Source organism: Oncorhynchus mykiss, chromosome 19, assembly GCF_057628025.1.
Source record: "Oncorhynchus mykiss isolate SJ-2025 chromosome 19, ASM5762802v1, whole genome shotgun sequence".
NCBI classification, from domain to species: domain Eukaryota; kingdom Metazoa; phylum Chordata; class Actinopteri; order Salmoniformes; family Salmonidae; genus Oncorhynchus; species Oncorhynchus mykiss.
The window spans coordinates 25,543,292-25,559,592 of record NC_143040.1 but is presented as its reverse complement, the minus strand read 5'-3'; the positions used below and the strand labels follow the sequence as shown (position 1 = coordinate 25,559,592).

Below are 16,301 nucleotides of genomic sequence, written 5' to 3'. Positions count from 1 at the left end.
ATCCGTTACTCCCCAACCCTGTAAAAATAATAAAATAATGAAAAACCATTGAATGAGTAGGCGTGTTCAAACTTTTGACTGGTACTGTATATCAGGCAAGTCTTTTTATATTCCACAGAGTATTATCATATTAACTGTTCTGTACAGATAATGATCAGACTCACGTTACAAATGCTGGTTAACAATCCAATACATTTAGTTTAGATTGTTTCACAAAAGTAGTGCGCTAGTCTTTTACTAGTCCCGTATTAGCAGACCAATATTGACTTCATCAGCACAGGCAAATGGCTGCTGCAAGAAAACGTACGCTATCTGGATTTGAAGATGTGATAGACAGAAAAACAACGATTTTCAAAGACAGCGGCGAGAAGATACACGTTGCAGCCCTGATCCTAGCTAGGGGAGGCAGTAAGGGGATCCCCCTGAAGAATATAAAAGTTCTGGCCGGCGTCCCGCTCATCGGATGGGTTCTGAGAGCTGCCGTGGATTCCAAACAGTTTGACAGGTGATTCCGTTCAATCTACAATTGACTTTCCAATGTAGTTACAGTATATGGATTTGCTCGGAGGCTGTTAATAATAACTAGCTGCAACAAATGCATGTGACATTCTTGTTTTGCGTGCACGGATAATATTGTTCATCCTAGTGATAAAGTATATGTTGTCTATGATGATTGATGCATCTAGTCATATCTGTACATTATCAATTGTTTGTGTGTGAATATAAACCCATGTCCGATTCTTATTGAAATAGTTTGTCAAGAGGATGTTTGAAAATGAGCTGTCTCTGACTTTGTCTTGGCCACGCAAGACCGGATTGCATTGATGTAGCCTACTTGCAGTGGTGTATTTGCAGTACTTATGTCGTTTTGTTGGGTATCTGTACTTTACTTTACTATTTTTATGTATGAGTACTTTTACTCCACTACATTCCTAAAGAAAATAATTTACTTTTTACTCCATCAATTTTCCCTGACACCCAAAAGTACTCGTTACATGTTGAAAATGGTCCAATTCACACACTTATAAAGAGAACATCCTTGGTCATCCCAACTGCCTCAGATCTGGCAGACTCACTAAACACAAATGCTTAATTTCTAAGTCATGTCTGAGTGTTGGAGTGTGCCCCTGCCTATATCCATAATTATTATTTTTTTGTATCATGCCATCTGGTTTGCTTAAATACAAGGAATGTGAAATTATTTATACTTTTGATACTTAAGTATATTTAAAACCAAACACTTTTTAGTCTGTTACTCAAGTAGTATTTTATCGGGTCACTTTCACTTTTACTTGAGCCATATTCTGTAAAAGGTATCTTTCCTTTTACTCAAGGATGACAATTGGGTACTTTTTTCCACCACAGCCTACTTGTTACAAAGCCTGAGGAATCAACTTCTTAATTTCTTTCTCCCACCAGTGTGTGGGTGTCAACTGATCATGATAACATTGAGAAGGTGGCCAAGGCATGGGGAGCTCAGGTTCACCGCAGGAGCCCAGAGGTGTCCAAAGACTCCTCCAGCTCTCTCGACACTATCCAGGAATTTGCCCGATTAAACCCAGGTAAGGGGTGAATCTCAATTGTAATTTCCTTGATTCCTCACTCCTTGCCTCCTTCTCAAAATGCAATTAGAGGAGGAGATCTGAGAGGAGGAGATCTGAGTGGAGGAACTGCAAATCTTCTGCTCCAATGTGCTGTGAGAAGGAGACAAGGAGGGAAGTGTGAGGAATCAAGATAATACAATTGTGATTTACTCAATGGCATAGCAACAGGGAAGTATCAACGTTTTTTATAATTTATTGTGACAAAACCAGACCCTCTTTGATGCTTCACTGTCTTTGTTAGGACTCTTAAGCAGTGCTTTGTTATAGATGCCAGCCGTTAAAAGAAAATATGCAGAAGAACATATTAGCTAGACTACGGCTCTGGGGCGATATGTATCAAGCATCTCAGAGCAAGAATACTGATCTAGGATCAGATCCCCCCAGCCCATGTAGTCTTATTCATTGTGTTCTTTGAGGCAAAGCTGATTGTAAATGTCACGACTTCCGCCGAAGTCGGTCCCTCTCCTTGTTCGGGCGGCGTCACTGGCCTTCTAGCCATCGCCTATCCACTTTTTATTTTCCATTTGTTTTGTCCTTTGTCCTTACACACCTGGTTTCAATCCCCCAATTACTTGTTCATTACTTAACCCTCTGTTCCCCCAGGTTTGTTTGTGAGTGATTGTTTATTGTATTGCGGTCCGTTATTTGTGGCCTTGGATTTATTGACGTGTATTGTGATTATAGTTGAGTAAAATTGCATACATTACTCATATCTGCTGTCCTGCGCCTGACTCATCTACACCAGCTACACACAGAAGCATTACAGTAAATCTGTAGTCCTCCTCTGCTTCACTTGATACATACAACCTCCAGGGCTGTAGTGCCTGCTGCAGGTTTTCATTCCGGCCTTTTAATCAGAGCCTGAGAACCACTTGCTGGGAAACCAGATGTACGGTCTGACTCTCTACTCTCCAGCCAATCAGTGACCATTCTTGTCTAGCTAGGTAGAAACAAAACCAGCACGACTGTCATCAATGAAAATGCTCACGTTGTGTTGTCTTTTAATTCCATTTCTAATCTAAACATAATCCCAATCCGAGTAAATTGTTGCATATCAAGTATAAACAGAGTTTCAGTTGCTATCTTATTGATAGTGTGAGAGTGACCATAGACAACCCATGAATTTATCCAAATAATGTGGGACTCACTCCGTAGCTACAAATGTCAACAGTGACCAAATAGGTTTATTCATATCTCATATCATATGACTATCTAGTTAAATAATGGATAAATCAAATATCTGCTGTGTTGTGTTGACTTCTTCCAGAGGTGAATGTGATCTGTCACATCCAGGCTACGTCTCCCTGCTTGCACCCCTTCCACCTGAAGGAGGCCCTGGAGTTGATCACCAATCAGGGCTTCACGTCTGTCTTCGCCGTGGCCCGACAACACCACTTTCGCTGGCAGGAGGTCAAGAAAGGAGGTATGGGATAGCCATGTGTTTAGGGCTTCCCGGGATAGCCATATGTTATGTTTAGGGCTTCCCGGGATAGCCATATGTTATGTTTAGGGCTTTCCGGGATAGCCATGTGTTATGTTTAGGGCTTTCCGGGATAGCCATGTGTTATGTTTAGGGCTTTCCGGGATAGCCTTGTGTTATGTTTAGGGCTTTCCGGGATAGCCTTGTGTTATGTTTAGGGCTTTCCGGGATAGCCCTGTGTTATGTTTAGGGCTTTCCGGGGATAGACTTGTGTTATGTTTAGGGCCTTACACGTAGGTTTGTTTTCCCGGACACAGATTAACCCTATTCCTGGATTTTAATAAACGTAAATGGAGAATCTCCATTAAATTCTTTGTAGTCTAGGATTAGGCTTAATCTGTGCCTGAGGAAAAACTGTCCCTCACTTAATAAATTGTGTCAGCAGTTTGCCCTGGCCACATCAACATAGCCAGGAAAAACTTGAGTGGCCTAGATATGTTATATTTGAAAACACCTACCTAATACAGCTTGTTGTAAGACGCTAATGCTCAATGATAATGAATTGTTTATATAGGGCCTTTCACAAGCACAATACATGGAAGTCATCCCATCCACCACCAATCACTGTGTATCACAATAGAGGGATGAGGGGTGTTTAGACAAGTACGTCTTTTTTTCTCTGGACAAGGAAAATCGAATCAAATCAAATGTTATTGGTCACACACATATTTAGTAGACGTTAAACCTTTTAGGGCTAGGCGTCCCGCTAGCGGGACAAATTCCGGTAAAACTGGGGGGCGCTCAATTCAAATAAATAATAATACAAATGATGGATATTAAACATTTAGGTACATATAAGTGTCCTATATTGGTTGAACGCTTAAATGCTTGTTAATCTAACTGCACTGTCCGATTTACAGTAGCTATTACAGCGAAAACATATTTTTCCACCGGCACACAGGTTTCATGAATTCACAAATAGCGATTAAATATTCACTTACTTTTTGAAAATCTTCCTCTGATTTGTCATCCAAAGGGTCCCAGCTATAATATGTAGTGTCGTTTTGTTAGATAAAATCCTTCTTTATATCCCAAAAAGTCAGTTTAGTTGGCGCCATCGATTTGAGTAATCCACTCGTTGAACATGTAGAGAAAGGAATCTGAAAATCTACCCCTAAACGTTGTTTCAACAAGTCAAAATACGTTTCTATTTTCTCCTCAGATACCCTAAAATGTAATCAAACTAAAATATTTCTTACAGAAAGAAGTATGTTCAATAGGAAACTGATTTTAGCAGGTGCGTCCTGTCTTCATGGCGCGCACAAACACGAATTTCCAAGACTGTGTCCCTGTTCTAAAACTGATATTTCTTAACCTTTCTGATCTCCCCATCCCGGATCCGGGATCGTGAATACAGACTCAAGCTCATTACCATAACGCAACGTTAACTATTCATGAAAATCGCAAATGAAATTAAATAAATATGCTAGCTCTCAAGCTTAGCCTTTTGTTAACAACACTGTCATCTCAGATTTTCAAAATATGCTTCTCAACCATAGCAAAACAAGCATTTGTGTAACAGTATTGATGGCTAACGTAGCATTTAGCATTAGCATTCAGCTGGCAACATTTACACAAAAAAACAGAAAAGCATTCAAATAAAATAATTTACCTTTGAAGAACTTCAGATGTTTTCAATGAGGAGACTCTCAGATAGCAAATGTTCAGTTTTTCCTGAAAGATTATTTGTTTAGGACAAATCGCTCCGTTTTCTGCGTCACGTTTAGCTATGAAAAAACCCCTGTATCCAGGATTGTGTAAATCTATCAGCAAGCTCATTAGCATAACACAACGTTAACTATTCATGAAAATCGCAAATGAAATGAAATAAATATGCCATCTCTCAAGCTTAGCCTTTTGTAAACAACACTGTCATCTCAGATTTTCAAAATATGCTTCTCAACCATAGGAAAACAATCATTTGTGTAAAAGTAGCTAGCTAGCGTTAGCATTTAGCGTTAGCATTAGCGTTAGCATTAGCATCCAGCACGCAACATTTCAACAAAAACATAAAAGCCTTCAAATAAAATCATTTACCTTTGAAGAACTTCTGATGTTTTCAATGAGGATACTCTCAGTTAGATAGCAGATGCTCAGTTTTTCCAAAAAGATTCTTTGTGTATTAGAAATAGCTCCGTTTTATACATCACATTTGGCTACCAAAATAAATCCGAAAATTCAGTCCTCAAAACGCGAACTTTTTTCCAAATTAACTCCATAATATCGACTGAAAACATGGCAAACGTTGTTTAGAATCAATCATCAAGGTGTTTTTCACATATCTCTTCATTGATACATCGTTCTTGGACACATGGTTTCTCCCCTATATCAAATGGAAAAGTACGAGCAGCTGGCAATTGCGCACCGAATTCCACGCAGGACACCAGGCGGACACTTGGAAAATGTAGTCTCTTATGGTCAATCTTCCAATATGCCTACAAATACGTCACAATGCTGCTAAGACCTTGGGCGAACGACAGAAAGTGTAGGCTCATTCCTTGCGCAATCACAGCCATATAAGGAGACAATGGAAAACAGAGCTTCAGAAATTCTGCTAATTCCTGGTTGATGCATCATCTTGGTTTCGCCTGTAGAATGAGTTCTGGGGCACTTACAGACAAAATTCTGAAGATTCTGAAACTTCAGAGTGTTTTCTTTCCAAAACTGTCAAGAATATGCATAGTCGAGCATCTTTTCGTGACAAAATATCGCGCTTAAAACGGGAACGTTTTTTATCCAAAAATGAAATAGCGCCCCTAGAGATCTAACAGGTTAATCGTTTTTGAAGTTACTAGTCTGAAAACTTGAATATAGACTGCTGACACGCTGTGGAAACCATAGGAATTATGACCTAATATTGCCATTCACAGGTTTAGGGTTAGGGATAGCATTAGGGTTAGATTCTGGTTGGTTTTTCTTTGGATTTTCTCCTACCATATCTATTGTGTTATATTCTCCTACATTATTTTAACATTTCTACAAACGTCAAAGTGTTTTCTTTCCAATGGTACCAATTATATGCATATCCTGGCTTCAGGGCCTGAGCCACAGGCAGTTTACTTTGGGCACGTCATTCAGGAGGAAATTGAGAAAAAAAGGGGCCTAGCCCCAAAATGCAGGTGTAGCAAAATGCATGTGTTCCAAACTCCAAAAGTGAAGTAGTATCTAACAATTCACAACAATACACACACATCTAAAAGTAAAAGAATGGAATTCAGAAATATATAAATATTAGGGCGAGCAATGGCTGAGTGGCATTCACTAAAATACAGTAGAGTACAGTATATACAGTGAGGGAAAATGTATTTGATCCCCTGCTGATTTTGTACGTTTGCCCACTGACAAAGAAATGATCGATCTATAATTTTAATGGTAGATTTATTTGAACAGTGAGAGACAGTATAACAACAAAAAAATCCAGAAAAACACATGCCAAAAATTTTATAAATTGATTTACATTTTAATGAAGGAAATAAGTGTTTGACCCCTCTGCAAAACATTACTTAGTACTTGGTGGTAAAACCCTTGTTGGCAATCACAGAGGTCAGACGTTTCTTGTTGTTGGCCACTAATTTTGCACACATCTCAGGAGGGATTTTGTCCCACTCCTTTTTGCAGATCTTCTCCAAGTCATTAAGGTTTCGAGGCTGACGTTTGGCAACTCGAACCTTCAGCTCCCTCCACAGATTTTGTATGGGATTAAGTTCTGGAGACTGGCTAGGTCACTCCAGGACCTTAATGTGCTTCTTCTTGAGCCACTCCTTTGTTGCCTTGGCCGTGTGTTTTGGGTCATTGTCATGCTGGAATACCCATCCACGACCCATTTTCAATGCCCTGGCTGAGGGAAGGAGGTTCTCACCCAAGATTTGATGGTACATGGCCCCATCCATCATCCCTTTGATGCGGTGAAGTTGTCCTGTCCCCTTAGCAGAAAAACACCCCCAAAGCATAATGTTTCCACCTCCATGTTTGACGGTGGGGATGGTGTTCTGGGGTCATAGGCAGCATTACTCCTCCTCCAAACACAGCGAGTTGAGTTGATGCAAAAGAGCTCCATTTTGGTCTCATCTGACCACAACACTTTCACCCAGTTGTCCTCTGAATCATTCAGATGTTCATTGGCAAACTTCAGACGGGCATGTATATGTGCTTTCTTGAGCAGGGGGACCTTGCGGGCGCTGCATGATTTCAGTCCTTCACGGCATAGTGTGTTACCAATTGTTTTCTTGGTGACTATGGTCCCAGCTGCCTTGAGATCATTGACAAGATCCTCCCGTGTAGTTCTGGGCTGATTCCTCACCGTTCTCATGATCATTGCAACTCCACGAGGTGAGATCTTGCATGGAGCCCCAGGCCGATGGAGATTGACAGTTCTTTTGTGTTTCTACCATTTGCGAATAATCACACCTGTTGTCACCTTCTCACCAAGCTGCTTGGCGATGGTCTTGTAGCCCATTCCAGCCTTGTGTAGGTCTACAATCTTGTCCCTGACATCCTTGGAGAGCTCTTTTGTTTTGGTCATGGTGGAGAGTTTGGAATCTGATTGATTGATTGCTTCTGTGGACAGGTGTCTTTTATACAGGTAACAAACTGAGATTAGAAGCACTCCCTTTAAGAGTGTGCTCCTAATCTCAGCCCGTTACCTGTATAAAAGACACCTGGGAGCCAGAAATCTTTTTGATTGAGAGGGGGTCAAATACTTATTTCCCTCATTAAAATGCAAATAAATTTATAACATTTTTGACATGCATTTTTCTGGATTTTTTTGTTGTTATCTGTCACTCACTGTTCAAATAAACCTACCATTAAAATTATAGACGGATCATTTCTTTGTCAGTGGGCAAATGTACAAAATCAGCAGGGGATCAAATACTTTTTTCCCTCACTGTACATATGAAATGAGTAAAACAGTATGTAAACACTATTAAAGTAACTAGCGGTCCATTTAAAGTGATCAGTGATTCCATGTCTATGTACCTAGGGCAGCAGCCTCTAAGGTGCAGGGTTGAGTAACCGGGTGGTAGCCAGCTAGGGATGGTTATTTAACAGTCTGATGGCCTTGAGTTAGAAGCTGTTTTTCAGTCACTCGGTCCCAGCTTTGATACACCTGTACTGACCTCGCCTTCTTGGATGATATGGGGGTGAACAGGCCGTGGCTCGGGTAGTTGTTCTTCTTGATGATCTTTTTGGCCTTCCTGTGACATCGGGTGCTGTAGGTGTCCTGGAGGTCAGGCAGTGTGCCCCCTGTGATGCGTTGGGTAGACTGCACCACCCTCTGGAGAGCCTTACGGTTGTGGGCGGAGCAGTTGCCGTACCAGGCGGTGATACAGCCCGACAGGATGCTTTCAATTATACATCTGTAAAAGTTTGTGAGGGTCTTAAGGGCCAAGCCGAATTTCTTCAGCCTCCTGAGGTTGAAGAGGCGCGGTTGCGCCTTCTTCACACTGTCTGTGTGGGTCGACCACTTCAGATTGTCAGTGATGTGTACGTCGAGAAACTTGAAGCTTTTCACCTTCTCCACTGCGGACCCGTCAATATGAACAGGGGCGCGCTCTCTCTGTTGTCTCCTGAAGTCCACGATCAGCTTCTTCGTTTTGTTGACGTTGAGGGAGAGGTTATTTTCCTGTCACCACTATTTTCCTGTCACCACTCCGCCAGGGCCCTCACCTCCTCCCTGTAGGCTGTCTCGTCATTGTTAGTAATCAGGCCTACGACTGTTGTGTCGTCTGCAAACATGGTGATTGAGTCGGAGGCATGGCCACACAGTCGTGGGTGAACAGGACTAAAGTAGGGGCTAATTACACACCCTTGTGGGGCCCCTGTGTTGAGGATCAGGGAAGTGGAGGTGTTGTTTCCTACCTTCACCACCTGGGGAAGGCCAGTCAGGAAGTCCAGGACCCAGTTGCACAGGGCAGGATTCAGACCCAGGGCTTCGAGCTTAATCATAGTATTAACCCTAGTTAGAACCTATTAACTGATATTGATTATTTTGCTCTCTCCTCTTCAGGTAGTGTAGCCACCAAGCCACTGAACCTTGACCCGTCTAACAGGCCCCGGAGACAGGACTGGGATGGAGAGCTGTGTGAGAACGGATCTTTCTACATTCATACCAGAGCGACAATAGAGAAAGGCCTGCAGGTAACTGGCACTATACCCCATCGGGGCCCATAGTCACAAAGTGTTTCAGGATAGGATTGTTGATCTAGGATCAGTTTTCCCTTTTCTATCATTATTAATGAGATTGTATGGGCAGGGAGGACCTGATTCTAGATCACCACTCCTATCCTGAGACGCTTTATGAACAGTGGTCCTGATGTGCATGTCTGCTGCAGGAGGTGAACCCTATTTTCCTCATGTGATCAATAATGTTTAGTCATTCAGTGGATGTGAGCTTGACCAGAGACACACTGAGAAATCGACTTACTGATCTATAATTCTAGATATTCTATTGTCAACTGCCGTTGTTTCAAATGATAATTAAAATCCCCTTTCTCTTGCATTGTCTTTCTCAGGGGGGAAAGTGGGCTTACTATGAGATGTTGCCAGAGTACAGTGTGGATATCGATGTGGATATCGATTGGCCCGTGGCAGAACAGAGAGTACTGAGGTAGTCTGAAGTCACTGACTCAGAGCTTCTCTCTCTCTCTCTCTCTCTCTCTCTCTCTCTCTCTCTCTCTCTCTCTCTCTCTGTCTGTCTCTGTGTGTGTGTGTGTTTACTTGAACAAACTTAATCGGTGTCCCTTCCACAGGACGGTTGAGCTAATGTAGGCTAATGCTATTAGCATAAGGTTGTAAGTAACAAGAACATTTCCCAGGACATAGACATATCTGAAATTGGCAGAAAGCTTAAATTCTTGTTAATCTAACTGCACTGTCCAATTTACAGTGGCTATTACAGTGAAAGAATACCATGTTATTGTTTGAGGAGAGTGCACAATTTTGAACATGAAAATATATGAATAAACAAATTAGGCACATTTGGGCAGTCATGATACAACATTTTGAACAGAAATGCAATGGTTCATTGGATCAGTCTAGAACTTTGCACATACACTGCTGCCATCTAGTGGCCAAAACCTAAATTTCACCTTGGCTGGAATAATACATTATGGCCTTTCTCTTGCATTTCAAAGATGATGGTCCAAAAAAAATACAAAAGAACGTTTGGTTTTTTCTTTGTATTATCTTTTACCAGATCTATTGTGTTATTTTCTCCTACATTCCTTTCAAATGGTAACAATAATATGCATATCGTTGCTTCAGGGCCTGAGCTACGGGCAGTTAGATTTGGGTATGTCATTTTAGGCAAAAATTGAAAAAAAGGGCGGATCCTCAATAGGCAACACAATAAACATTGATGTAACACAGAGGAGTCGTTATACAAATGTATTTCCCTGTGTGTTCTGGTACGACAACTGCTTGGCATTCGACCGCAAGGCGCTACGAAGGGTAGTGCGTATGACCCAGTACATCACTAGGTCCGAGCTCCCTGCCATCAAGGAACTTAATACCAGCCACCTAAATCATGCACTGCAAGTGGTACCGATGCACCAAGTCTGGAAACAACAGGACCCCCAAGCTATAAGACTGCTAAATAGTTAGTTAAATAGCAAACCAATAGCTACTTGGAATATCTGCAATGACCGTTTTTGTAATAATCTCTTTTGACTCATCACATGATGTTTATCTAGCCCGTTGTCCTAGTCACTTTATCCTTACCTATATGTACATATCTACCTCAACTACCTCGTATCCCTGCACATTGACTCGGTACTGGTAGCCAAGTTATCAATTACTCATTGTGGATGTATTACTTGAGTTCATTTTTACTTTTTTCCCCTCTCTCTCTGCATGGTTGGGAATGGCCCGTAAAAGTGAGCATTTCACCTTTAGTCTACGCCAGTTGTCTGCGAAGCATGTGACCAATAAGATTTCTTGATACAATTGTATTTGATTTGTTCCTCTCCAGGTTTGGTTACTTTGGCCTGGACAAGCCTGAGGCGGTGCGTCTGCTGCTGTGTAACGTCTCCGGCTGTCTGACTGACGGCCGCGTCCTCATCTCTGTCTCTGGAGAGGAGATGGTCTCTGTCAACACCAGAGATACCACGGGTATCCGCATGCTGCAGGGAGAGGGCGTGGAGGTACGTCGACTGTAGATATAGAACACATAGAACATATAGGGCATACACCAGAGAGGGAAAGGAGATACGGTTGCAAAGATAACGTGATGAATACGGATGATGGAAGATCGACGTCGATTCGGCGTTGGAATTTAAAAGATCACGTGGTAACAGCAAATAGTGACAGACAGGCTTTATTTTTTTTTTTTTTTTTTTACAGTTGAAAGAGAATCCCAATCATGTGATTACTGCTTCCACAAATACATGTGTTGTCTATGTTGTAAATAGGAATTTCCAGGTGAACAAAAAGGAGAGCGTTGGTAAAGTCAATCTAAAATATATCGGTTTTATTACAAGTTGCAACAGGGAGACACCATCCAGCCCAGAAGCAGAGAAAACGTCTAACTGACCTCTTGGAGACGGGGCCTTTTCTATCCTAATCAGACAGCACCAAATGTTCAGTAAACACCAACACCAGAAAGACTTGTAGAAAGACAAAACAAAAAGGCAGCGACTGTCAGCTGCTACAGAATCACAGTGTTCACAGGATGTCATCAGTACAATACAACAGTGAATAATCAGTGTGTCCTTGTACAGTCTGGCGTCAACCACTATCAACAGATAGGAGAATAATCCATAACATTCAGTATCAAGTCTAGTGACCATCAACCTGCACCTTGAGTGTCACAAATAGAACACTGGAAATCATGTGTATTACAGGAACTCAAAATATGCTAAACATTGTGTTGATCACTCTATAAACTAAAGATGAACTTTAGTCATCTTAAATTTCCCAATTACATATGAAGAAGAGGAGACAATTCATTGTTTTGATAGTGAAGTTAGAGGTCATCCATACTCAACAGGGGCGGCAGATAGCCTAGTGGTTAACCGAAAGGTTGCTGGATCGAATCCCCGAGCTGACAAGGTAAAAATGTGGCGCTCTGTCCCTGAACAAGGCAGTTAACCCACTGTTCCCCGGTAGGCCGTCATTGTAAATTAGAATTTGTTCTTAACTGACTAGTTAAATAAATAAGAATAGGCGGACTGTGATCTGGACCCAGAACGGGGTCAGACTGCGGGTTCTGACCAAGTTTTTAAAATAATAATTATATAAATATAAATACAGTTTGGGGGGAGGGGGACATTTTGTCAGGATTTGACTCATGGTATGATCTGAACACACATAAGACATGGAACATGTGTAGAATTGCAGGCAAAGAGTTTTAAAACTGCACATTTTTCTCTCTGCCAACAGGAGGGGTGCGAACAGTTTGGGGTTGCGAGGTAGAGGTTGGTTAATATGCTGATAAATGACAATATCCATCCGAACCTTTGCCATCTCGGAAATTTGTGTGACCAGACCTTCTGAAATAGTATTAGAATATAATGACTTTATTTTTCCAGAAGACACTTCAGTTGTGGCAAGTCAGATAAGATAAAGATATATAGTAAACAAAAAAATGGCAACATTCACACGACAGATACAAATTCTTACAAGATATATATACACTTTGTGTACAAAACATTAAGAATACCTGCTCTTTCCATGACAAACTCACTGGGTGAAATATGATCCCTTATTGATGTCACTTGTTAAATCAACTTCAATCAGTGTAGATGAAGGGGAGGAGACAGGTTAAAGAAGGATTTTTAAGCCTTGAGACATGGATTGTGTATGTGTGCCATTCAGAGGGTGAATGTGTGCCATTCAGAGATTGAAGTGCCTTTGAATGGGGTATGGTAGTAGGTGCCAGGCACACCGGTTTGTGCCAAGAACAGCAACGCTGCTGGGTTTTTCACACTCAACAGTTTCCCGTGTGTATCAAGTGTGTACCACCACCCAAAGGACATCCAGGGAACTTGACACAACTGTGGGAGTCAACATGGGCCAGCATCCCTGTGGAACGCATTCGACACCTTATAGGGTCCATGCCCAATGAATTGATATTAGCAACTCAATATTAGGAAGTGTGTTCTTAATGTTTTGTGCACTGTGTATATATTAGATAAATATAAGTCACAAACATCTAATTTCCTTTAAAAGCCATGCTATATAAAAAAAATAAACCCCTGTTAGATACCCGAGTCCAGCACAGTAGCCAAGTTACTGTCTGCCCCTGGTACGTCTAGATAAGCCACAGCTCATCACTGAAACCACCACCCATTAAACACACACAGGCTACTATTTACTCTAGCTGTCATGTGTATCATGTTTCAGGAGGAGACCCAGATGCCGACAGTGTCGAAGTAACACCATTTATTGCTAGAACAGGGGGCAGGCAAAATGACAGGTCAAGGGCAGGCAGAGGTCAGTAATCCAGATCAGAGTCTAAAAAGGTACAGAACGGCAGGCAGTCTCGGGTCAGGCAGAGGTCAATAATCAATTTTTTCAGTTTTCCTGCAAATTTCCTTCAATTCTACACGTTTTTAATGATAACTGATGAGCCATCGACCCACCCCGGTCGGTGGTTGGACCATGCTCACCACAAGTTTAGAAAGCTGGCTGCTAGACTAACTTAACGATCTTTTTTTTAAAAATGACTGACTTGGGCTAATTGAGTGACTGCTGATGCACAACCAAATTTTGAAATTGTACCTTGTGACCTCTGACCAGGTGATCCTGATCTCGTCCAGTGAGGACCTGACCAAGGCCTTGGCTGACAAGCTGTCCCAGAGAACGGGCTGTGAGGTCAGACAGCTGGGCAAGGACATCCAGGGTGAGGCCAAAGCCATGATGGACGACAGGGATCTGGGCTGGAAGGAAGTCGCATATATGGGTAAACTCACTATTCTTTTCACTTTCACAACTGACTACTAGTACTAATATTACTACTACATTTACTTGTTTAGTGATCATTTGTAAAGTGGCTCTCTATTTGCCTTCTGCATGTAGGTTAGGCTACCACTGCAGAAAACTACTGGCATTGTTCTGAGTTCATGTCACTGTCAGTCAATTGATATTTATGGGCAATGTCAGCTGTCAAGTCCTGGAGAAATTGAGATTCAATTTCTATACTGAACAGAAATGTAAACCTAACATGTAAAGTGTTGGTCCCATGAAACATGAGCTGAAATAAAAGATCCCAGATATTTTCCATATGTACAAAATGTTTATTTCTCTAAAATGTTGTGCATAAATTTGTTTACATCCCTGTTAGTGAGCATTTCTCCTTTGCCAATATAGTCCATCCACCTGACATGTGTGGCATATCAAGAACCTGATTTAAACAGCATGATTGTTACACAGGTGCACCTTGTCCTGGGGATAATAAAAGGCCACTCTATGTGCCGTTTTGTAACAAGTTTTCTCAGGTTTTTGAGGGAGCATGCAATTGGCATGCTGACTGCAGGAATGTCCACCAGAGTTGTTGCCTGAGAATTGAATGTTCATTTGTCTACCATAAGCCGCCTCATCTGGCACATCAAACCGTCCTCATAACCACAGACCACGGATAACCCCGCCAGCCCAAAGACCTCCACATCCAGCTACTTCACCTTCGGGATTATCTAAGAACAGCCTCCCGGATAGCTGATGAAACTGTGGGTTTCAGAAACCGTCTCAGGGAAATTGTCAGAAACCGTCTCAGGGAAGCTTATCTGCTTGCTCGTCATCCTCACCAGGGTCTTTACCTGACTGCGGTTTGGCGCCGTAACCGACTTCAGTGGGCAAATGCTCACCTTCAATGTCCACTGGAACGCTGGAGAAGCGTGCTCTTCACGGACAAATCTCTGTCTTTATTTCAATTGACTGATTGCCTTATATGAACTGTAGCCTCAATTGTTGCATGTTGCGTTTATTTTATGTTCAGTGTATGATTTCAGTAATTCATTTTTAAGATTTCCCTAAACCCAAAATTGGAAACTATTCATAAAAAAAAATCAATTTCTATGATTTCCTTAAATCATGTAATGTTTTTGCATATTTTATCCATGTTGTGTTTTTGCAACATACTAATCATCCTATGAATACTTCCAGAACCACCTTATGGACACTTTAATAGATAAACAAACTCATCTCACCCCTCCATTCCATCCCTCCTACAGGTAACGATGCACCAGATGTTGACTGTCTGAACCTGGCTGGGCTGAGTGCAGTACCCCGGGATGCCCCAGTGGTGGCAATCAATGCTGCTAAATACTCCTGCCACAATGTTGCAGGCCTCGGGGCTGTGAGGGAGTTTTCGGAACTCATCCTGCTGCTCAAGAAGAAGGCCAAGTCTCAGATGGAACAGGACCGCATCCACAGAGATACATTCTAAACTCTAGAATGGGTTCTAAAGTCACAGAGATACATTCTAAAGTCACAGAGATACATTCTAAAGTCACAGAGATACATTCTAAACTCTAGAATGTGTTCTAAAGTCACAGAGATACATTCTAAAGTCACAGAGATACATTCTAAAGTCACAGAGATACATTCTAAAGTCACAGAGATACATTCTAAACTCTAGAATGTGTTCTAAAGTCACAGAGATACATTCTAAACTCTAGAATGTGCTCAAACTCTAATCTGGCTCAGATATGTTCTAAACAAAGAGTTGCATTCTTGTAGCCTGAGTGCCAGTCTGTCTTTACTCGCTTGCCAGCTCCTTGTCATTCCAAACATATTTGGCATTACAATTCCAAAAAGAGTTAACTAGAGAGCAGAAACAGACGGGCAGTCAGGTAATTTTATTCTAGACTATCAGACAAACCTAAACTCGTGCCTGTGCTAAAGATTAGGCTAAATGACCTTGAAGCTTATTGACAATCCTCAATACTTTCTCTGGAGTATTTACTCACTTTCATGCACTTAGCTCAGGCTGAGCTAACACCTTATAAACTCAGCAACAAAAAAGGAACGTCCTCACTGTCAACTGCGTTTATTTTCAGCAAACATGTGTAAATATTTGTATGAACATAACAAGATTCAATAACTGAGACAAACTGATCATGTTCCACAGACGTGACTAACAGAAATGTAATAATGTGTCCCTGAATAAAGTGTGTGTGTGTGTGTGTGGGGGGGGGGGGTCAAAATCAAACGTAATAGTCAGTATCTGGTGTGGCCACCAGCTGCATTAAGTACTGCAGTGCATCTCCTCCTCATGGACA

General features: G+C 41.6%; 1 protein-coding gene across 1 annotated transcript; it reads left to right on the top strand.

The window, feature by feature from the left end:
• Window positions 1-116: 116 nt before the first annotated feature.
• LOC110497426 (N-acylneuraminate cytidylyltransferase-like) lies at window positions 117-16,028 on the top strand. The gene is made up of 8 exons (XM_021573527.3): window positions 117-505; window positions 1,420-1,562; window positions 2,872-3,027; window positions 9,092-9,222; window positions 9,597-9,691; window positions 11,054-11,225; window positions 13,822-13,984; window positions 15,252-16,028. The coding sequence occupies exons 1-8, from the start codon at window positions 285-287 to the stop codon at window positions 15,464-15,466; spliced, it is 1,296 nt and encodes a 431-aa protein (XP_021429202.1). The 5' UTR covers window positions 117-284; the 3' UTR covers window positions 15,467-16,028.
• Window positions 16,029-16,301: the final 273 nt, after the last annotated feature.